The 25,485-nt window shown below is 36.0% G+C and overlaps 1 protein-coding gene across 2 annotated transcripts; it reads right to left on the bottom strand.

Moving 5' to 3' along the window:
• Positions 1-1,120: 1,120 nt before the first annotated feature.
• LOC139978752 (uncharacterized) lies at positions 1,121-25,476 on the bottom strand. Of its 2 annotated transcripts, XM_071989262.1 has the most exons (8): positions 25,328-25,476; positions 21,426-21,821; positions 20,414-20,518; positions 19,194-19,295; positions 16,144-16,260; positions 10,631-10,860; positions 9,364-9,507; positions 1,121-5,711 (listed from the first exon to the last, which is right to left on the bottom strand). In XM_071989262.1, the coding sequence occupies exons 2-8, from the start codon at positions 21,805-21,807 to the stop codon at positions 5,181-5,183; spliced, it is 1,611 nt and encodes a 536-aa protein (XP_071845363.1). In that variant the 5' UTR covers positions 21,808-21,821; positions 25,328-25,476; the 3' UTR covers positions 1,121-5,180. The 2 variants fall into 2 exon arrangements, with proteins under 2 accessions (XP_071845363.1, XP_071845439.1); XM_071989338.1 differs by lacking the exon at positions 16,144-16,260.
• Positions 25,477-25,485: the final 9 nt, after the last annotated feature.

Here is a 25,485-nt window from a genome sequence, read left to right as displayed (position 1 = left end):
AATGTTGTTTCATCTAATGTTGTTTTATTATGTTTGTTGGTGTGCAGTGGTGTTTAACTATTATTTAATCGTTTGCTAGTGCTTAAATATGTTTAATACTATTTAAAAAATAGAAACCTTGTGTCCTATCTGTGTGCAGGTTGATTTTTACTTGTTCCCAACAAAGGGCAAAACTAAGAATACCTGGTACCATGTGACTCGTTTTATGATTCTTCAACTTTCTGTCTCACCTTCCAACAACAACACCCACCCCCCCCCCCAAAAAAAAAAAACATTTTATGACACTATGTACCCAAATTAACAATTTCCATTTAATCCAAACAATTTCAAAATCAATGGTTTTAACCACTGTACCCAACATACCAAATTATACCCAACACTGAATATTTCAGACTTGTAAATAATTTTAAAATATATTTCACTGATATATACATATATTAATACAGAAGAGTAAAATAACCGTATTTTCACTTGCACGATATATCCGTTTCTCATAATTTCAATGAAAACAACGATATAAAGAAGACTTAATCGTATAAGAACGAAGAAAAAAGTAGAAGTCTTTTAATGAATCCAGGAAGAGCCCTAGATGGAAATGGATTATCTTTGTCAATTTCACAAGTGCAAAAAAATATATGTCATACAAAATATGATTGATCAGACGGATAATGACAAAGTAGGCAATATCTAACATTTTCAGCCGTTTGTTGAAAATAGTCGAAGGGTTTTATTTCGTTTCAATACTGTATTTACGGATATTGTGCTCATTGCCAATGGATTCAAGTTAAGTTACAATTTGCGGCTTAGGGTGAATTGAAGAGATCAATCTTGAGCAATGTATATATATATATATATATATATATATATATATATATATATATATATATATATATATATATATATATATATATATATATATATATATATATATATATATATATATATATTTATTTGTATATATTTATATTTATATAATTATATATATATATATTTATTTGTATATATATATATTTATATCTATATAATTATATAGATATATATAAATGAATATATAATATATATATATATATACATATATGTATAATAAACGATTTGAGAGACAGAAATCAATAAAAAAAAATCATGGTTGACATTAATAATTCCTTGATCGAGACTCGTCCTGATCTTCAAAACAAAGATGATGGGGTGTTTTTTTTTTCATTTTTGTAAGTTCTACAAAGATGAGATAAATATGCCGTATAGTTGTTACATACACACATTCAAATTACCAACAACTTGTTTGTCCTTACATAAACCTGATTGTGATGTTAATGCCTGAACATACAAGCAAATGAGTATTTTATGCTACTAACTTCCCTTCCAATTCGTCTGTTATTTGTTACACCCCCTCCCCCCCCCCCATTACCCCATCAATGGATGCAAAATACATTTATTCCGGAAGGTGGTGAGTTCCCTTGATGCTATCACAATAAATACTGTACACAGACAGCATACATATAATACAATACCTAAACAGAAGTTCGAAAAAGGTCATCTTAAATTCTTGTCACTCTATCAATTATTCTCGCAAGGAAAACAAAAATTGTGTCATAGATTTGACGTAGTAAGAGGTTTGCAATGTTTACCGTGACTTAAAAACTCCTCGCAGATTTCCTATCTTAATCTTTGAACAGGGTTAATTAAGATACCGAGATAACAGCCCTGAATCACTGTATCTGATAGATAGAGTAGAGGATTGACGGGTAGTCGTTATATCACAGCAGATGGATGTTACATGCATCATCTGCTGAATGGTAGCAAGGCACAATGACATACAGTCCATTATCACAGACGAAGAATCGTGCTGTCGGAAAGAAAAATGGCGTAGTGGACTGACGGACAGAAACCTTCTTAACACTGAGATAAAAAACAAACCAAATGAGATTCAGGGCAGTGTACTGCTTTAATTGAGGCCTTATCAATTAAGATGCTTTGATAATAAGCTAGTTTCGAGTGACACCATGGAGGAGTATTGCTGTATAGTTGTGATGCTACGCTCTATAACCGTGATGCATGTACACGAAATAGATTATTAGCTTGTATGCTAGAAAACCAACCTTAGCAACAAGACTAGGTGCAAGTTTAAAGGTAGTCTGTATAGGCCCCACATCAAAGCAGGCTATACTTGCTAGAGGTTTGCAAAAAGGACTTTCATGGCCAGGTTTTTCTTTACTCTCCAAATTGTTCTCAGACATTTTTAAGGAACACACAAGATCCCATTGAATGACCGTGTGAGGATAATGTCATGGAAGGTTGTTTTTCAGACAGTTTAAGAATTTTGACCAAAGGTGACCATATTTGAATATCTAGCATATTTGGTGCCAATACAGCATACCTTTAATCAGTTACAATGTGGACTGTAGGATGCTGAGAGGAGGCTGCATCATCCTGCAGCTAAGCTGCATAGGATGTAACTTTTGTGCTCCACTGTTTGTTTGCAGAGAGATAATCCCTATTGTTTGATATTGGTTTCATTTAGCTGCTGCAGTTTTCTTCTATAGTTTTTGCTGGCCTATTGACACTTTGCCTTGTAGCATGGCACAAATCAAAATTTCGTTTTCTGCAAATATGTATATTTAGTATCAAAATATGAATTTTCTTCGTTAAGTACATAAATCGTACTGCTTTCAGGAAAAAATTTAATAAAGTTTTACTGTACTCAAGTTGATCAATTTGATGTGTCTCTTTCTTCATCTTCTTCTACATTTGTAAACAATTTACTTTTTATTTGCATTCAGTTAAATTATTTCAGTCGTTTGACTTATACTTAATAAATGAATTTGGTAACACCAGAGAAAGTAGTAACATTAATATGGAATTAAGGTATAAGCCTATATTGTAGCTAATAACATCAGATATAAAAAACATTTAAACATGTGTATCTGGCAACACCAGAAGGAGACATTACAGTGAACCAGAAAACCGAAAACGTTTTGCAGTAACGATGCCCAAACATATTCACAGTGTGGTAAGTGATACATGTTAACATACATGAACTTGCACACACCAATATGAATAGGATTGTATATATGACTAATGCGGCAACATATAATGGAAGGTATACCACGTGTTAGTTATCATCTTGACAAAACAATCGGGCACATCTGCACATCACAGGGCATCTACCTACCATGTATGACATTGGTTGTTGAGATATCCTGTTTACAAGCTAGCTGTCACACAAACACAGACACACCCAGGAGCACACCCACCCACACACAAACATACCACGCACACACACACGCACACACCCACGGGCACGCCAGCACGATTGCAAAGGTAACTTAGCCTTTGGCATTGTAACAAAATGTGAGGTGCAAACATAAATTGCACCTAGCAACACCAGAGGAAGAGTCATCGTCATTGAAGATGAGACAGAAGATAATATTGCACCTGGCAACGTTTACCAGAATGAGCTGCAAATGTAGACATCTAGCTATCTGGCAACATCTGATAGAACACTGTTATCATTGATGATGAATTATTAACTTATCAATCTAACGGCTAACTTGAGATACTATTTCCAAGAGTTGCCTCAAACTGATAACATTTATGCACCTGGCAACATTTGCCTACCAGGATGATTAAGCAGCTTGCTCCGTGCATGTAAATTTGACATCATTCCAAGAAATGACACATGACTTCTACCGAGATGTAGATGCAACAGTCTTGATTGACTAATTACAGATATTAACAATATACAATATAACATGTGCCATAGCCTACTGGGACAGGTGAAATCAAATTGCAATTGCAATTTTTACAGTATAAACATATTGAAACCCAAAAAATAGACAAAATACTCCACTCCGAGACTACTAATGAGTGCATAGCAGAAACTAATTAAGTACAAAGACAAAAGTTAAAAATAACCCAGAAGCCAAACAACATATTGTGTAACAGTGCATAGTTTGCACGGTGTAGAAGGACAATTTCACATATCCAAATCGTTTCTACAAAGAGAGTGACGACGAAGAAAAATGTTGGAACGGCAAAACAAAGGAAAGACCTAACGAGGGCGTATTCTGAATGACGTGGACATGAACAGAGATTAACTCCTCTATAAATGGCTTCCCAGGAAAGTATGAAGAAGCTTCTAATTATTTTCTGTCCCTGAATTGCACAAGGAATTCACCAGATACATCTGGTCCCCTTGTAAGTTCCGCTGAGGCTACTGAAGATATCAACACCTTCTACTCATCCAATTAGGTTGTATTTATTGGTTAATCCACTGAGCGTAGCCTAAGGTTTTTATATGCTCATTAGGCGCTGCCTAATTATATGCAAGAAGGTTTCGCTATCTGCAGGCAACACAGTGTGTTATTGCAAAATGATGCAATTCTTGGGCCCAAAATATATTGGTGGGTTCACTGTGCTAAATTGTCTGCTACAATTAGTCATTCGCCAACTGCTAAAAAGATTTCTCCAAAAGACTGGTATAAAAAGCATCAATATTGTATGTCATAAATATATATATTCCTTTAATATCTGATTCCATTTAAATGGTATCTGATTACGAATAAGTTTTAAACTTTGTAAAATAAGATTTTTTTTGGGGTGGGGGCATAAAAGTTAAACCTTATTAAGCATTCAGGTAAATCTCATGTTGCATTCATGTAGAATGACAAGATAAAATACACATTTATAAGATTGCTAAAACATATATATATAGATAAAGGCCCGGTCACACTACAGCGATATTTTATCGGAATACGGTCCGATTTTTCCGATTTTAGGCCGAAGAGTGAGGTTTGCGGTAGTGAATGTAATGAATGCAGTGGAATATTCGAATACCTACTCCAAATCTGAGGGGTTCTGGAACGGACTACATTCTGAAGTGACGTCACATCAAAAAACGATAAAAATCGGAAGAGAAATCGGATAGCTATCCGATAATAGGAAACGGAGTCAATATCAAAAGTTAGGAGAGGGCTATTCCTCATCGGAATGGCTCAACAGATAGCAAATCAGGTCCTTTATCACTGTGGCTAGAAGACCGGAACGAAAAACAGGCTGTTTCGATTCCTCTGGGAAAATCGGATAGTATTCCGATAAAAAATCGGTATAGTGTGACCGGGCCTTAACACTGTGAAATATGGACAGGTAATTTACCAACATTTCCCACAGAGAATGCAAACACGCTACCTCCTCAATAGGGCATACATTCCGGCCGTAAGGCCAGCCAGGGCCGCTGAAGCGAGTGCCATTTCACCATATTCCAACCAATTCTGGGTCCCCTCTGTTCCCCTTTCAAACGATGACTGCTCCTCTTTTGGCCTCTCCATCTTCTTGTCTCCTCCAGCATTTTCATTCGTACCTCTTGCGCCATCAGCCTCATCTTCATCTCCCAGTTTCCCACCCTCTTTTTGCCCGTCTCTTAGGTGATCCTGATTCAGGCTCAGTTTCTCCAGCTTTAGGCTGAGATCCCACCCCGGAATACCCGGCTGATTGATTCCATCGGAGGAGGTACCACCCGAGGAGGTATTCCACGGGCCTTTCAACGTTAACGTAGGGACCGATTCCTGGATGAAAGCTGGTGGTATGGGCTGGACTGAAGGACCACCACCAGCCGCAGAGAGAACGTCGGGGGTGTAAGGCGAGGCAGCTCCAGATGAAATACTCGACAAACTGTCACCATCTAGGTCGTCTAGATTGATGCAGGTGATGGCATCCTAGGAGGTATCAAAGAAATCAGTGTTTAGAGGAAGAAGGAGGATGGGGTAGGGAAGGGAAGGGGAGTAGGTGGTGGCAGAGGGGCGTGGAAGGAAGATAAAGGATGATAGAAAACATGAATTCTGTAATTATTGAATGAAGGAAAGAAGGAAGGAGCAATAGAAGGGATCATGGTAAAGATATAGTATCAGAGAGTGAGGCAGAGGGGTGGGAGGGGTGGGAGGGGTGGGAGGAGGGGTGGGGAGGGTCAAACAACATAAAGATATGACAAGGCAAGGTATGGTAGTTGTAGTTAAGTTTCCATTAGTGAATGTGATGGCTAAAATATAGTGAAAATATTTTTTAATATATTTTTAAGGGTGTGCTGGGTGAGGGGCATTGTGGGGAAATGGAGAGGGGAGGAGGGGCATATAGCTCATTTGTTTCTATTCCAGATCCTGCGGCATAACAAATGCAATCAGCTAAGATACTTAATTACATGACATGAAAAAAATATATATATATGTGTATATATATATATATGCGTGTATGTGTGTGTGTATATGTGTTTATATATATATACATACAATCAGCGTCCATAGCCTAGTGGTTAGGGTGTCCGCATACAGAGCGGGAGGCCCGTGGTTCGAATCCCGGTGGAGGCTGAAAGTTTTTTCACTGTTCTTGATTTTCCAACTCATTACGATTTTCATTTATATATATATATACATACATATATATATATGTATCAAAAACATATATATATATATATACATACACATATATATATATATATGTATAAAAAACATATATATATATATATAATTAAATACGATAATATATATATTTATATGTAAATTAGAGCAGGCCTTGAAACATCTGCTTTGATAGCAATGTAAGAGTTGATGCTAAGTACTTTACATCATTCTCTTGAGGTATGAAAGCAGCTGGTTTCTTTTCATTATAGAATTAAAATATGACTTTAGGCCAAAAATATTTGATATTATGTATTTTGTTTATTGAACAACATGGCTTTCAGTCCAGGAACAGTAATAGACTACTTCCTGTAATACTTGCAGGTGTTTTTAGACATGACCTTGAAACTTCTGAGCCTTCTCAGCCGAAGTGACTGGACTACCCAGTCTAGCATGCAGACCATTGAGTCATTGTTTCAGATGTAACACACAACTCAATAGGAAACTAAATGACATATTTGCAATAATATTACACATTTCTCAACCTGCACAAATGGCATGGAATGTCATTCAAGGGGATTCACATGAAGGTAAAAGAACATGCTCTGATTCAGTTACCAGGGATGAGCTTGGGGTAAAAATAAAATCACGGAACTTTGCAAAAATTGCGGTATAGGCTCCAGTTTGCCTATGCTACAGAGTGTCAGGGATAATGTTTTTGTCCCCGAGGTAGAAAAGAAATCACAGATATTCTGAGAATTCGCGGAAAAAGCTCATGCCTGAGTTATGAGAAAGCTCTAGATTAAGTTTTGATCATATTTTGCAGGCCTAACGGTTAATGTTAATCGACTTAATTCATAGTTTTATAAATTGTAAGATTTTCACTTCACATAAAATCTAACACCATCTATCCTTGACAAAATTTGTGGTAAATTGTAAAATACTTAACTTGAGGTCATGAAAAAAGTAAATGTTTTTCCTATTGATATTTTCTGCTGCTTGTGTGAAGGCACTGACCTAATTGTCTGTGTGGTAGACTAGCTAGATCAGCCACTTTAATTGATGAAAAAGCATCAGACGATAAAGAAACATCTATCAAACTTAAATACGTATTGCAGCAATGCAAAGGCTGTACTGACAGCTGCGGTGTTTTCAACAGTTTACAACCTGCTGTATTAAAGTGTCGTCTTTGTCTAAATTTATCATATCTCGAGACAAATCAAAATATCCTGATAAGATTGCCACTGCCCCCTGCATATAAACATATTCCATCCAGGCCACATATTAAGCAGTCGTCTGGTATTCCATGACGACCAAACTTCTGTAAGGACGATGATTGATTTTCGTCCGTTTTATTGTCTTTAATAAAGAAGATTAATTGCTGACCACTGACATTCCACCTTAGAACCTTTAGACATATTTATCACGCTATTTTATAATTCACCCGAGTTAGTTACCTAGCAACATAGATAAAGAAAGACATTAAAATCTTTAATCTAGAAGTAATGACTCATTAATCAAACAGATACAAGAAGAGCATTCATGTAGAGGCAGAAAGGACATATATTGCCATGGCAACCGTTGTTAAGCCAAAGAGACTCAGTTCCGTTACACCTGTTATTTAGCAATAAGCTGAACTTATTAAGAGCTTTGCTTGAATGGAGTTATTAACTTGATTACTGTGCATCTTGCTGCAACAAGAGAGAGTAGAATTTCTACAAGAATAAAACGGCTACTGTTGCAATGAAACTTAGGCAAACAGAATAACAATATGAGCTTAGAGCTATTTGCCCTGAGGTTTGCACAGAATTTATTTGACTTGTTACTAACTATACAATAAAACTAGACACTGTATAGAAAGTGTACTTGTCGCAGTGAATATTGCACCATAATTGCACACACAATTCTTTAATATATGTTCTATTGCTAATTTTTAGTTTAATTACACCATAATCTGGTCACCTATTTAAAACTCTGGATAAATCAAGAAGAAGTTACAACACTGTAGGCAAATAATTCCATACTCTTGAATTCTAAATCAGGTTAGAATCAGCCAGCTGTGACTAATAATTTAAACTTTGAGACAAAGCTTTTGGGTTTCAATTCTTTCACAATGTCAAACAATAATTTATTAGTAACTAATTAACATGAGCTAGAGGAAGACACCTGACTGAGGATTGTAATCATTGTAACTCGGAACAAGGACGATACCAATGATAAATTAGGAAGACACCTGAAAGAGGATTGTAATCATTGTAACTCTGAACAAGGACAATATCATATGATAAATTAGGAAGACACCTGAAGGACGATTTTAATCATTGTAACTCTGAACAAGGACAATATCATATGATAAATTAGGAAGACACCTGAAGGACGATTTTAATCATTGTAACTCGGAACAAGGACGATATCATATGATAAATTAAGCAAGACACCTGAAAGAGGATTGTAATCATTGTAACTCGGAACAAGGACGATACCAATGATAAATTAGGATGACACCTGAAAGAGGATTGTAATTATTGAAACTCAGAACAAGGACAATATCATATGATAAATTAGGAAGACACCTGAAAGAGGATTGTAATTATTGTAACTCGGAACAAGGACGATATCATATGATAAATTAAGCAAGACACCTGAAAGAGGATTGTAATTATTGTAACTCGGAACAAGGACAATATCATATGATAAACTTTGCTCCGCGCTAAAGTTGACCCTGATGATTAGCTTCAATGCTGCTCTGATTTTCATTTCATGTATCTCTTTAATTCTGGCAAGTCATTGTCCAAATCCTTCTTAAATTCACCGGCAAGCTTCTTCTTTTTTTTAAATTTAAAAAAAAAAACTATTCCGTCACCAAGCCTTTGAAACAACTTAGGAATGGTCAGGGTCAACCCAGGTTACTAAATATCCACCGAGCTCAAGGCAGACCATTTTTAAAAACATGACACAATTTAGTGATTCGACTTACCCATCCTCCGTGGTCCAGAATTGCTTCTGCTAAATTCTCTTCTATATATCTGGTCGCAAAGTCTGAAACTGATTCTAATCCTCGGCTTCCACTCCATAGAAGTCCCAGAGCTAGATGCCGGGTAAAGTTTAAAGTTACTGCCAACTGCAAGACCAAAAAAATATATATTAAGAATTATGCAGGCACTGTGACTCTGTGACTTTTCCCAAGTAGTAGGATGCTGAGGAGGCTGCAGCCAGAGGCTGCATATAATGCACAGCTAGTCAGCCAACATAATCTCGGTTTGATCTTGATTCAGCCTAGCTGCAGGCAAGTTTGCAGCTGCGGCAGCTTTTCCTTGCAGTATGTTGAATACACTGGTCATGTTTCAATAGCTGGGTGAGTTCATTACTAAAATTGCATATGACATCATCACACATATAATGCACAGCTAGTCAGCCAACATAATCTCGGCTTGATCTTGATTCAGCCTAGCTGCAGGCAAGTTTGCAGCCGCTGCAGCTTTTCCTTGCAGTATGTTGAATACACTGGTCATGTCTCAATAGCTGGGTGAGTTCATTACTAAAATTGCATATGACATCATCACACATAATGCACAGCTAGTCAGCCAACATAATCTCGGTTTGATCTTGATTCAGCCTAGCTGCAGGCAAGTTTGCAGCTGCTGCAGCTTTTCCTTGCAGTATGTTGAATACACTGGTCATGTCTCAATAGCTGGGTGAGTTCATTATTAAAATTGTTTAAACATACCGCCATCATTCAGAAACCATTCATGGGTGTACTTCACCCCAATGTCAGTCGTAAGATATCCCCTAGAAAGATTTACAACCGTTACCTCTAATAAGGGAGGGGACCTTCTCATAAAGTTTGGAGAGCCTTTGTTAACTAACATCGTTTACTACTTCAGTATCCCTGAGCTCACTGGTTCAAATCCCATTCTAGCAATTTATATTTCCTACGAACAATTATTTCAGTAAGTTGCTTCGACAATTTTATCAAGTCTATTTGCTGTTTCTTTTTTCTAGTCTCTTTTCTGTTTTTCGAGCATCTTTCCACTATTCTTGTTTACCCATGAATTCCCAGTAAGTTTTCTGTTCTTCTTGTGTTTATCATTACATTCCTTAGTATCATTGTATCATACATTTCACCGATCTGAAATTACATGAAATTGTCAAGTTATATTTGGAAATTCATGTAAATGGAAGGGGAAAAAAAAAAAAAAAAGATGAAAAAATGAAAAAAGATGAAAAAAAAAAGCCAAACTTACATGGTACCAGTCTGGAACTTGTGATTTAATAGTTTCCTTCAATACAGCTTTAAAGAGAGCGTAGCTGAGTTTTCCATCGTTGCTCTCCATAATGGTTCGAAGGGCCTGCTCTAGCTCCCTACCGTGGGACTCCATAATTCTATCACCGATCTGGGCGATTCTTTCTGCTACAAGAGCTTCTCGACTGAGTGGACAGAGGGGATCCATCGTGCCGGATTCACCAAGCGAATCTGAGTGAGAGAGACAGTGAGGAAGGGATCTGTAAAGTGAACGAAACTCTGGACGCATTTAGGGGACAGTGACAGGAAGGAGTGAGGAGAGGTGAGGGAGGAGGGAGGAGGGAGAAAGGCATGGAAGGAGGGATGGAGGGAGGATGGAGGGGTGGAGGAGGAATGGAGGGATGGACGGAAGGATAGAGGGAGGAGGAATGGAGGGAGGAGGCATAGAGGGAGGAGGGATGGAGGGAGGAAGGATGGATGGATGTAGGAAGGATGGAGGGAGGAAGGATGGAGGAGGAATGGAGGGAGGACAGAGGGAGGAAGGATGGAGGAAGGAAGGAAGGAAGGAAGGATAAAGTGAGGGATGGAGGGAGTAAGGAGGAGGGAAGTGATGAAGGACACCTATTATGTTATCTGCTTGTTCAGGGCAATGAGCATGGAAGCTAAAATCCATTTGATGAATATGTAGCAACTGCGGGGACTATTGTGTAGATAATGTATGTAATAAACTTGCTGATGCTTATGACTAGAAGACTAAACCTTCAAATTTAAAACTATAATGAAACTATTGTAATCAGTCCTATGATCCACAAATAGGCTCTCCACAAAAACAAACAACAAAAACTAAACCAATCATTGCAGTAAGCTCTGGTTTTAGGCTGAAAAGAGAAGGGCTGAAGAACACTTTGATTACTTTAATAAATAATAATAATAATAATCAGGCAATATAATGAAAGTAAGGATTATACAAATGGCCAAATAAATGTAATTTATTGATGGTAAATGAATAGAATAACCAATCATGCAAAGATGAGAATATTTAGTAGAAACATGGAGAAGGTGCACTCTTCCACAAGATCACAATAGTGCTTGTTGTGTATCACACATATATGAATATTCAACAGGCTAACTATACTCATGTTTAAACATGTAACTAGAACCAATGACATACATGTTAACCAAACTTGTTGTTTATAATATTTCACACATTCTTTACAACAGTGCAATTACGCTGGCATATACTGGTGTAGAGGTGTTACAAAGTCACAGTGTGCAGCTGTTACAAATAGATAGAAATCAATTATTATTAAACCATATATATTTCCATTTTGACCAACTTTATGCAAAAATATATATTAGTTTACACAATAACTGCAAGGAATGTTACATTTTACAAATTTCAAGGCACATGAGAAGAAAAGTTGTGATCATATGGAAAGGTTTCATGGCTTTGAGACTGTTTGTTTGTAGGTTAATTAGACCATATAGGGCTTCCATGAACCAGGGTGGAAATGAGATGAATGTCAAAGGTCGTAAGAATAAAAGCACCAGAATTAATAGTAGCACCAATACTACATGAAACAACACTATTTTTAAAAAAAATTAAAATATTCAGGGTTAGATTTTCAACTATTTCATTTAGTAATTGGCATTTTTTTGCTGAATCATCCATCATATATTATATTGCAATAAAAAATATTGACAATAAAAGGAGAAAAAAAACATCGGTGTTTGTCATTTTACGTCATATCTACTGGAAATATACCCATTTTAACCATTTCTCTCATCTCCCCTTTCTCAAAATGAAAGAAAAAATAAATAACTTAATCAATCTATCAATTAAATCTCTTTTTTTTTTGTAATTTATAATCATTTTGTTTTGCCATTAGCGTACAGAATCTGTTTCTTTCTGAAACAGTCATCCTGGGAACTGTTTCTTAATGTGATTCTGGAAGATGAGTCATCGACTAATTCCTGCTTTACACAATTCGATGGAGACGCACTGTTTTATAGAGACATCATATTTGATTTGAAACGTTTAAGATCTAGGATACTTGTGAGTTTCTCAGATGAATACTTCTCCAATTATATGATTTTTTGTTTAAATTACTAATTAAAGCAAATGTCTTGCTGATGTGTTTAACAGCTTCTGAATTTTTTCTGTTTCAATGTTAACATCATTTAAACATAAAAATCTAAACACCATTTATATTTCTGCCCTACACATACATATATATACATAAATATATATATGTATATATATAAATAAATATATATATAAATATATATATATATATACCTGTATATAAATATATATATATATATATACATATGCACATGTTTATATTTATGTGTGTATCTATATATATGTGTAAAGCAGAAACATTGCAAGGTTTATCGTTCGTAGATTGTTCGAAGGGCAAAGATTTCTTTCCAAGAAGACAGAATCAGAATCAATATGAAAGTCTCGTGGAGACTGAGCTTCCAGTAGTATAATTGGTCGTCCTTGGAGATATAAATTATGCTTATTTTTGTAATGCTACACAGCCAAGTACACTGTGTGAAACCTAACACTAAATGACGCTGCAGTTGCAGTGTGAGCACAAAATGTTTTTATGATCGAATGTAAATAAGCCAAGAAAGAGCAACGAAGAAGAACCACAATCTCGGCCGAATATCTGTTGCGTAGTTGTATCTCATTATAATAGCACATAGTTACAGTGTTGTCTATTTGCAGTTCAATCCCATTTCCCATATTTTTGCATGAATTCTTCTTCTCATACAGACAGATATGGTTAAAAAGGTATTTAATTAGCTACAACCATTCCTAACAAGATCACCTGCAGTCCAAATCCACATCTGTAAAGACAGACTAGGCTAGGTGCCTCTATTGAAAGAGTGTGGTGGGTCTACATAGGACAGGTAGGCAAAGTGCCGGCCATTCTGGGGAAATACACCCCCTCCCCCCCCCCCCACTTTTATTTTCAAATTTGTGGTTTCATTCTGGACCCCTATGGTGCATCCGTGCAAATCCCCCCCTCCCACAAAAATTCTGTCCCTCCAAACAAATACTCTGCCCCTCCAAATTTGACAAGCTGGCTCTGGGCCTGGGCCTGGGCCCGGGCCAATTTTCTCCGATCGTCGTCGAGAAGCAAGATCTTTATCCAACCATAAATCGTTTGACACATTAATTCAATACATGACTGAGAGGAAGAAATAGGAAACATCAGAAGGAGTTTCTATGTAGTGGCCAATTTGTGATATTTCATAACAGATGAAAAAATATATAAGTAAAATTTTAATTTTATATATATATTTTAAAGTTTAAGAATTTGTTTGTATAATTTTCGATTTCCCATTTGCAGTTTTATTTATTGTCAGATTGTATATAACAAATTTTCTACCCTTTTTATACCTTACATTATCGATTTATATATTTGTATATCATGATTGTTTGTATTTCACTGTAAAGCGCCTTAGAGCAATTTCTGATTGGATAAGGCGCTATAGAAATTTTGTAAAATAAATAAATAAGTAGAAATATCTGATCTTTTATTTCCCATATACTGGAAACAATTTCAGTCTTTCTCAAGGGAGAGCCGAGGGTAGTAAATAGCACTGTAGCCAGTGGATTATGGTACACAATTTCACTGTGTTTTTGCAAGTTGGCATTTTGTGTCCATTCCTGGTGGATTTGATGTTTGAATAGAAAGGTACTATCAACAGACTTCCTCCAGATTTCACTCTATCATTAGTAGTACATTAATGTTATCCCAAACAGATATATATTCAAAGGTGTTTGAGATGACGGAAATTACAGAGTACAAACCACTGGCAATCAGCAGCTTTCAGAGCGATGCTGTCTTGGACACACAGGTAGAAGGTACACCTCTGTCCACATTTAACAGCACAATTACATAGATTGATAATAAACTTACAAAGATCCATCTATCTAAAACATTTCAAAGGTATATCTCCTATGAGTTTGATTATTATTTTTTATTTTTAATTAGTTCAATTTTTCCTGAAACTACTTGCCACTGATCACCTCTGGGGCAGCACCTCAACTTGTAATTAGTTTAATCAGTGAATTTCTAAATAATGCAGCCCTCACCAGCATTGAGTTACTGAAGCAAAATATTTCCATGTCCATAAAATATTATATATATATTATATATATATGTATATTTATATTTACAAAGATTCAATTGTTCACTTCCTGCTGCAAGAGTACCCAATATGTAGAACAAATAATATAATATATTATACCTATACTGTAATTTACAGTATATTGTAACTCGAGTTTCACGCCTCAGGCTCACGGCGATCATCAGACAACTGAACGTAAACGGTAGCGTGTTCTTATTTCTTCCTGACGCGGTCAGGCGGTTTGTTACCGTGGCGACATTCTGAGATGAGCTCTGTTTATTGTTTATTTTGTCTTTGATGCGTAGGATTGCCAGCTTTTCTTCCACAAGCATGAATCGGGACAGTGCAACCTCTATGTGTTGTCTGATGATCGCCGTGAGACGTGAAACTCAAGTAACAACATGCTGTAAATTACCGTATAGGTATTATACATATATACTGTATATATATATATATATATATGTATATATATATATAGATATATATATATATATATATATATAAGAATATATATATTATAATAGATATATAATACATATAGATATGTACATATATAGATAGATATATATACATATAGATATATATACATATAGATATATATATACATATATATGTATATATATAGATACTTATAGATATATATATGTATATATATATATATATATATAGATATATATATACATATAGATATTTATATAGATATATAAACATATAGATATATATAGATAGAGATATATATAGATATATATATAGATATATAGATTTATAACTGACTATATAGTGGATGTCAATAGTTGGTTCATATTTTGCTTGTTGCCTTCAAAATATTAAATTTAAGAGTGGACTTGGCATAATATTTGAAAGTCACCTAAGACCATGGTCATATACTTCCCTGTGTCTGCTTCCTTGCCTATTTTCCCCACCTCCCCACCTCCATCCCCCCCACCCTAACCCCCCTCCAAGGCAAATAGTGAATCCTGGTTTAAAGTAATAAACTTTAACTCATGTTTGTGAAATGGCTAAAAGTCTACAAGATTGCAAAGCATCAATTTATATTGAAGGAATGGAAAGCAAGCTGAATCTGGCTGGCGATGGAAAATTTGGAAATAATGCATGTAACATTTTGTTTGATATACTTAGCATTACCCCAATTAACATTCTCCATGGATACAAGATAAACAAAGAGTTCGGTGATTATATACGGAGACGAAAGGAATGAGTGAAAAGTACAAGTGCAAAGAGATGGAACCGAAAGGCAGGAAAAAAATGAAAAAAATAAAAAACCACCAGGAGTAGAAATACCAGAGATAGAGTAAGATAGAGGTAAAGCTCAAATTTCACATTCCTTATCTTATCCTGACTCACCATGGTCAAATTTAACACTGAGTTCCAACATGGCCTTTTGGAACTGGTCATGCATGGTGAAATCTGATCCTTTCCTTATGGCCGGACTGTTTTGTGGTGAGTGGTGAATTTCGTCCTCTGTTCATTGATAAATATTAATAAATTCTACTACAGTACTTTGATTTATGGAGTATAAACCAAAGTCATTAAAAGTACTCGAAAGAAAACTACTTCCAAAGCCCCTTATTTTAAGGCATTCTCTACCCTTCCAAGGGCTCCTCCCACCCCCCCCCTCCCACCCGATTTCTCACCACAACCACCTGTGAATTGTTTTTTTTAAATCGTCCCTGAAAGCTCGACATGAGTAGCGAAGAAAGGTATATAGACGAACATAACATAAGCTGCATGGATAGATACAACATGTTATCGATAAATTTGATAAAAGTATTTATCTGTCAGCTGAAAGGAAAACCATGCCACTACTTGTAACGTGTTGCAATCAGCCAGTGACAATCAAAGGGTTAAGAAGCCCTGGTTTCCTTATATACCAACCATAAATTTACTTTTATCTGTATAACTGACAAAAACCCCTACAGCTAAGAACTGACAACAATAAAAACCCACCAAAAAGTGACAATTCTTTGCAAATTTTATGTCAATAGACCAAGTCTCACGGGGCATTCGTAATCAACTTATATTTGTAACGAGATGAACGGATAGTAGAACCTAAAAAATTGAGAGGTTGTAAGGAGTAGAGAACTTCTCCTGTAAATTGGATTATGTAATAACTCTATTGTTTGTTAGTGAATGGAATACGCTGGAATATCTCAAGTCAGGATTGACCTGGGATAATTATACTTTTTGAAAAGCAATCTCGGTTGCAACACCTGATTACTAGCAAAGGCTACAATGACGAAAGAAAACAAAAAAAACTATCGGAATAAAAGTTCAGAGCACATCTCGTATTATTTCTTGAAATGTTTTGGTTACTTAAGCTGAGTTTGATGTCGTCAGGGTCGTGCAAAAAGTATCCACAAAAGTGGCCGACATATTATGATGCAGCTTCTAACAGTGCAGTGACTTGCTCTTGAGATGCATTACAAAGAACTCTTACTACTCAAGTTATTATTTCACATTAATGCACAATTTCTGGCCATTTTATGGAACTTGAGCATTACCCAAGACCATCCTAATTTTGGTTACCAAATTAAAGATTACTTTCAGAGAAATTAACGATTCCATTTGTACGTCGAATTTTGTCAATTTTAATGTACAACTCAAGGCCAGACAAAAAGCAAAATAATGGAACACTTTTTTAACTATGGACTTGCTTTTGCCTGCTCCATCTACCTTTCAAGCTAATGGAATGCAACCCAATTCTTCAGCACAAACCGGCATCTGAATTTTTTTTTAACATAAAAGGGGGAAAAAAATGACACAAAAAGCCACAGCTGCATTTAATAATGTTGTGTAACAGTTTCTTTAAAGTTTGAACTCTTTTAGGAGAACAACAACGTTATTTTAAATTTATCTTTGTTTTCTTCACAAAATATCTTTACAGGGTGGTTATTATTTCTAACATGATGAAAGCACCACAACAAATACATGCAATGTTTTTAGAAGTTTTTGGGTGAATAAAATTTAATTTTCAAATTTTTGACTTATTCTTTCCTTCCCTTTTTTATTTAAAGAAAAAGAAAAGGATTAGAAAAGCTAATAAACTGCACTTCATTTTAATTTTCAGAAACTTTACCCCCCCCACAAAACTGTCAAAATGGTTTATTAATACTGTGATGAATTTTTATGTAAAATGAGGGTGATTGCAGGGAGGGAAGTGGGTGGCACGATGAGCTTCTACAGTAACTTACACTTCATCTGTTCTTAAAATTAGTTTTTGCTATTGTTTATTGATGTGACAAAATATACTTGGAATAAATTCATTCAGAGAACACAAAGGATCTATGGTAACAAGAAAGAAAAGTTTTTTATTTTTTTATTTTATGGTCTGCTGGAGCTCAGAACTTGCTATGTTAAATCAACTAACCTTTAGAAATGTAACATTCAAAATTAAAACTCAACTGTATGATCAATCCCTTCTGAATTTAGTTTTTAATTTGGAAAACTGCTGCAAAACTCTAGCTTATAATACTACATGTGATTCCACACAGCAGGACATAAAAACAAATCTTTGTGATGTTGTCTACTGACACATTTTCAAAGCCTACAACTATGAACAAAATCAGATTTATCAAGTTTGACCAGGAGAGGGTCATAAATTATTTATGATCAAACCACAAGCAAAGATCTGGAACTGAAAAAAAGGAAAGATGAGCAAGATTTGAACTTTAGAAAGATTAGAAATTATTGGTGATACTGGCTGTCAAGATTTTATCGTATTATGCTGGCAACATGTGAGGTGTATACAGACTGCTGTGTAAATCACAGGATTTGTAACCAGTTGTTATCATATTTGGGAAGGTTGGACACAGGGTAAGAGAGCTAGAATAAAATATTAATTCATCTTGAGTATGTTAGCATAGTATGCAGTGTATGGTATTACAATTATTCTGTTTAAATCAAAAAATATATAAAAAAGGATAACATATATATGTTTCTTTAATGCATGATTTTAATAACACAGAACAGTTGGTATTTTTTTTTTTTTTATTAAATTGTCCAAAGCTTTTATTCTTTTTGGTTAATATTCTCAAGATGTCGTAGATTTTCAGACTACAATTATGCTACAAATGTTGTTCAAACTATTCACAGAAATAAGGGAGCAATTTGCACAAAAGGGATGAAACTTGACATATTACATATTTAATCTACGTTTGTAAAAAAATGTTCCCAGAAACTATACTCAAGGAAACTGTAAAAGACAGACAGACAGGACAATTGTTTGGATAAAATTTCTGATATATTTTCTCTAAAATCATTAAAATTATTTCTAGTGACCATTAAAATTTGTCCTCCAATAGTTCTGTCCATTCATCTGTCTATTCAATAGTTCTAATACCGTCGTTAGAATGAAGCAAGTCAGTGCTTATATATGGAAGAATTTATCAGTTTACCTTTCTGAACTGATACTATCAGTTCCTTCATAGCCTTTTGATACTGAATGTGCCAGTCTTCAGCAGAGTCTTTCTGAATGGAAGAGGGGTCAGATACTTCACCTGATGGGCAAAATATGGGAAACAATATAAAATGAATACAACAAAACATCAGTGTAGGGGAAGTTTAAGATGGAGGGGGGGGGAACAGGGGAGTGGGATATTATAGAGTATTTTATTTAATGTCATGAAGGGGCATGAGTGTTAACATATCCTGACCAAGCAATTATATTCACCCCCACCCCCAACCCCTTTGTAGTTGCCATCAGGATATAAGTGCACAATCAATAATATTTAGAACCTGCCATCAGATAACAAACCAAGAGCATAGTTCTCAGCTAAAGTAAGGAGTTATGGATACATTTTCACTTGCCATGCAAATCAGGGAGCTGCCATCAGATAAACAAACCAAGAGCATAGGTCTCAGCTAAAGTAAGGAGTTATGGAGACAATTTCCACTTGCCATGCAATCAGGGAGCTGCCATCAGATAAACAAACCAAGAGCATAGGTCTCAGCTAAAGTAAGGAGTTATGGAGACAGTTTTCACTTGCCATGCAATCAGGGAGCTGCCATCAGATAAACAAACCAAGAGCATAGGTCTCAGCTAAAGTAAGGAGTTATGGATACAGTTTCACTTGCCATGCAATCAGGGAGCTGCCATCAGATAAACAAACCAAGAGCATAGTTCTCAGCTAAAGTAAGGAGTTATGGAGTGAGTTTTCACTTGCCATGTAATCAGGGAGCTGCCATCAGATAAACAAACCAAGAGCATAGTATTCAGCTATCAATACTGCAAATGCATGGCACCTACTGTATCTGCAATGCTTGAGCCAAAAATGTAGTCATAACGTAACAATAAAAAGCTTATCAGAAGACATGGTGCTTATGGTACCTGCCCACTGGAACCAATGATATATAAGGCCTTACCTTACAGAGCTAGAGAGCTCTCACCTACCATTCCTCATCTCGTAATACACAGGAACCCAATCTATTGTGCTTCCTGCACCTGCCCAGCTGGAAGAGCACAGTCCTCACTTTATAATGCATGACTTGGTTAATGGCATGGACCTTACCTGCCATCAGGGTGCCAAACATGTGGTGCTTACTATACCTGCCACACTGGAACCTAAGAGCATAGTCTCCATCTATCATGGTGATACTTTGTAAGTCATTTACTCACCATCTTCAACTACCATCAGGAGTTCTCTCAGAGCATTCTGATACTGTTCGTGCATCTCAAACGTACTTCTCTGTTTTAGGGACCCCCTTTTCCTAATTGCGTTATCTGAAAATGTTGAAATAGTTTGTTGTGAAAAGGATTATAATGATGAAGAAATAAATGCTACATGAATGACTTAATTAATTAATCAATTATGACAAACAAATTATGACCAATTCACTAATAAAAACAACAGTCATCTTTGGGTTATGTGATAGTGATCTTTGTGCAAAACAACTCCCCAAAATAGGAAAGGAAAAATTTTGCTCCATTGGGAGATATTCTACTCTAAAAGTCCTGTCCGAGGGTTGCTATCATGTATATCCCTGAGTTAATATTGTCACGAGGATCTGAGACGTCTCAATTTCTCTTCATTTTTTTTTATTTTCATATTTTCAAGGAAGAATGTTAATGGCGTTACCACTGAAACCAATGACATGGTCAGGTCATGTTCAGAGGTTCTATATATATTTAAGTTTCAGTACCTGAAACAACCATCTCCATTACAGAAGATAAACTTTGTCATTTGGAAAACAACGCAAATTGAAGCACATGTGTGGCTCAATGATGTCATATTTTAGACTTGATCAAGTTTTCTTCAGCCTTCATATGTGAAGTAACATTAAAATCATTGATATCTCCGAAATGGAATAAGATTTCTCTGAGCTGGTCAGGGAGTTGTATATGACAGTCATATCTATCACATGACGATGATGGTTATGTATCTCCTAGCTTTGGAGGGAAAGGTGAGGAGGGAGTGGTGAGTTGTATATGACAGTTATCTCTACCACATAGACCAATGATAACAGTTGGTTTTTTGTTTCTCCTGGTTGTGGAGACTGGGATGAGGCAGGTGGAAGAACTAGGATGAAGTGGGGGGGGGTGGGGGTAGAGGGGGAGGTGTTCATTACAGTTATCTCTATCACACATGATGACAGTTGGTTTTTCAATTCCTGTAATACATTTTACTTACCAATCATCACCTTGGGCATTGCCTGCAAAGTTTTAGCACCCTTTAAAGATTGTGAATGGGCAAATTTTTTGGATGGTTTAGGCGAAACAGATTTCGATCGCAACTTTGAGACTTCTGGAATCTGTAGCTGACTATCTGAATGCCTTTTTTCTTCAAGACAAACTCCCTTCTGAGGCATCGGTGAGTTGTCATCCTGGTCCAAAATATCATCCCCCGATTCTGACGCTAACGAACCAAGCGATTCAGTCTCACTGCCGGACAGAGTCTCTGGTGAGGGCGGTAGATCAAAAGAAGGCGGACCGAAGCCGATGTAATTCAAAACAACAATTTTGGTCTTGTAAACAAAATCTTGCGGCGTTTCTGCTCTATCAGGAGATTCCATGCTCTCTGCACAGGCTAAAAGGAAATAAAATACTAGTTACAGAAAATATTAAATTTGGTAGTCTGTTTCTCACAACAGTACGTTAACAGGACTGCATAATGACAGAGAGTTTAAATATTAAATACAGAACTTGTTAAACCAAGCATGCTGGTCCAACTGCCAGCTTCATGGCTTTCACCATGACTGGGATAAATATGTATATGATACAACAAAATCATGTGTGACTATGTGGCAGGACTGCATAATGACAGAGAGTTTAAATATTAAATACAGAACTTGTTAAACCAAGCATGCTGGTCCAACTGCCAGCTTCATGGCTTTCACCATGACTGGGATAAATATGTATATGATACAACAAAATCATGTGTGACTATGTGGCATTGAGTTTTAACAGAAACATCAGCAAAGTTCTACAGCCAAAAAGAAAAAGTCCACCCTGGAATGAAAAAAATGCAAAAAGAATTCATTCATTCATTTTGCAAGGGGAAAAAATCAATCAAAACAGAACCGACTGAACTGCTCAAAAATTTAAATATGTTTGTGTTTGAGGCACAAATCCTGACTGATACAACTTTGACAGAGCTAACATTGGACATTTATAGTAGATTAGTTAAAACTCCCCTCCCCCTCCCGCAAAAAAATATATCCAGTAAGCAGAAATGCCAGCAGTATTACTGTAGTGTTATTAGACCGATGAGAAATTAGACCTATGTGTATTTTTATCAATCATAGTTCAAGCACATTTACTACTTCTGAAAGGGTGTGAAGACTTGCACAAAAAGAAACATCTAATGCCGTTAATTTGACTTAGTTTCGAATGAGGTGTAACAGAAGTGTTAAACACCACCATCGATCCCAGAAAATACACACACAGCTTGCTACCGTCGGTAATTAGACACTAGTGTACAGTCAGTACATACAGCTGCGGTCAATACCAACAGCACAGTATACAAACGATATAGCGATGGACATCTCAGGTCCAGCTAAAGATAACAAGGTATCACGTTTCATTACTGTCTGCATTTTGTAGCAACACAAACAAAACGTCACTTGCAAGCTACAGAAAGTTCACTTTTTCAGATGGCCGCACACGGTTTGGGGCGAGTCTTCAATGCCTTTAAAAGAATATTCTGGTGGCTAAAGTCGATTGCTAAACAAAAATGCTGAAAATTTTCTGAATCTAACTGTGAAAACCACATCCTCATAGCATCTTGTATTATGAAGATATGAATTTTCTTTAAATTTAGTGATATTTTGTAAATTGCATCTGGCAACAGCAGAATGGATGATGTCATCAGGGCACTTTAGCTGAGAATGTCTTTGTTTTTCTTTATAATATCTCAATCACTTATTCACAAGCAAATGGAATATTTCTTCAAAGAGATGCATTTTGATGAAATTCTAAGTAAAGTGAACTTTGACAGAGCTATGCAAACATTCCAAATGAATCAGGTTTCAAGGATAAAAAAAGGAGATTATAATAGCCTAAATAAAGCTTCCAAAGAGCATTTGCCTAGATGACATCACAGACCCCCTACTGTGATCCAACTTCCTGGAGTAGTTGAAGGTTTAGCCAGTCAAAATAGGTAACATTCAATCAAACATATCTCAAGTTACGGGCATGATATTGAGATGGGGTTTTCAACTAGCCGAGTGGAATTGTTTTCTCTTCAACAGAAGTTTCACATTGTCTGTCACCAGAATACCCTTTGAAGTAAACATGAGTTTGTTATAAAGTTCTGCAGAACTAACAGTATCATCTTCACTTTCTCTCCCTTTGGCCTATGTAGCAATACAAAGTTAACATATCAATCAAAACTCCAGCAAAAATCTATTATAAAAAGTTTTAATGCATTGTCTACACTTATGGAAAACTTCTGTGCAAAGTTTGCATGTGTTATCTGGAACGAAGAAAAAGGACTTATAAACTGCCAGTAGATAAAGCAAGAATTTTCTGATGTTGATGATATTTACTTTATTCAAATATATTGTTTAAATTCCCGGTGGAAACAACGTTCTTGACTTGTCATTTGTACGTAAAACATTGCTTTGACACTGATTAGGGTCCGTCAGAGGCCTTGAGCAATAGCATAATCACCATGTGCTGTTCGTTCATTACTTTATGTTATTGTAACTGCTCTGACAAAAACTAATCGCCGTAAGCCAGGGTTGGCCGGGAAATACCAGGGCGAAAATATCGCCTCGTATTTTCCGTCCAGGAAATATTAATTATCCGCAGGTGGGAAATATTGGGAACTATTTAACAAGTGAATACTTCTCCTTGTTTAAACTTGTTTATTCATGCAAAACTGTTATAACAGCAAATTTAAACCAAAGCACTCAGAAAATGACCAAAAAAAAAGGTATTTAAAACTTGTAGGTCCTATGTGCAATCATGTAAACAACAATACTTAGCATGACATGTTTCGATTAAAATTTGACAACTTTTCCTCTAACTTTTTTTGTGTGAAAATAATTTACCGTAGTCAATGCTGTAGATTATGCAACGTGCTTGAAAATCTGAATGTTTATTGTCTGGAAAGACTTACTCAAAATAGTTCTAGCATCAAGCTCATCACTAGTTAATGACGACTGCTCTACTCAAAAATCTGTAGCACATTACCAGTTTATCTGCAAATTGCAGCTGGACTAAGTCTATTCAGTAGTTAAGTTTGTATTGTCCCGAAGTTGGAGAAGACACGCTCAATAGGTGCAAAGCTGGCTGGTAGGAACTTTTATAATTAGATGAACCAAACCAGTAAGTAATGATTTACTGGATGACAAACACTATTTCATGCAAATCAGTATAATTAATGCTTACTTAACTATAGCTGTTTTTTACATGATTTTGTATTCACCAATATTTGCCTGTATTTCCTGGTATTTACATTTTTTCCCAATATTTCCCGGAAAATATCCAACCCTGCCGTAAGCAGACAACAGATTTGCAGCATACCTAGTACATTACAATGTACTGCTGCATGCAGCTTACAGTAGCACCCTAGCCCAAGGGGTCTATTTATTACACTGGAATCCCTTTATTTGCATTTGGGAGGAGTGCAAATTTGTACAATTATTACAGGTCATGTTTCATTGGTAATTGCTAATTGAAAGTGATATTGTATAGGTCTGGTATATAAACACAGATTTCTGAAATAATCTATTCATGTACAAGGCAACACCTCTTGACCCTAGGCCTAGACCAATATCTTGCTCAGTTGAGTCCTACTTTTTATAATAGGCTTAGCAATGACCTAGCTATAGCCTAGCAACCTTACACAAGTTCAGCATCAGTTACTATACTATAATAAAGCCTAAGTTTGTGTTTATCGTTACTCGAGAGGCACAATTGAAAAGCTGTTTCCTGGTTCTAACGTGTACGTAGCCTACTAAGTACTATTTAAGCCTATACGTAATGTTAAAGAACACTCGCGCGACAGTTCAGAAAGCTTAGATTAAACAGATCATTTCAATCATGCAACAACATATTCAGTCCGGTTGATTAGAAAATTACAATTACGTTCAATATTGTTCTTCGCAAATCCACAGAAGGACCTGGATCTTGGTTTGTTTATTACTGAAACGAAGGTTTTACTCTGTTGTATGGCAGACCAGAAAGTAATCGTCAAAACTGCTATTTTCAATTGAAGAAGTCGATGCTAGATAATACTGTGGCGC

The sequence above is a fragment of the Apostichopus japonicus genome, chromosome 1, assembly GCF_037975245.1.
Source record: "Apostichopus japonicus isolate 1M-3 chromosome 1, ASM3797524v1, whole genome shotgun sequence".
In the NCBI taxonomy this organism is placed as follows: domain Eukaryota; kingdom Metazoa; phylum Echinodermata; class Holothuroidea; order Aspidochirotida; family Stichopodidae; genus Apostichopus; species Apostichopus japonicus.
This window is presented reverse-complemented; position numbering and strand designations above follow the sequence as displayed.

What these genes read in the sequence shown, in the direction of transcription:
- LOC139978752 (XM_071989262.1), bottom strand. Translation starts at nt 21,807, where the DNA reads ATGGAATCTCCTGATAGAGCAGAAACGCCGCAAGATTTTGTTTACAAG. An exon ending in AATGCCCAAGGTGATGATTG is followed by an intron (nt 20,519 to 21,425) that starts GTAAGTAAAATG and finishes CAACATTTTCAG; the next exon opens with ATAACGCAATTAGGAAAAGG. An exon ending in TTCTGGACCACGGAGGATGG is followed by an intron (nt 5,712 to 9,363) that starts GTAAGTCGAATC and finishes GATACCTCCTAG; the next exon opens with GATGCCATCACCTGCATCAA.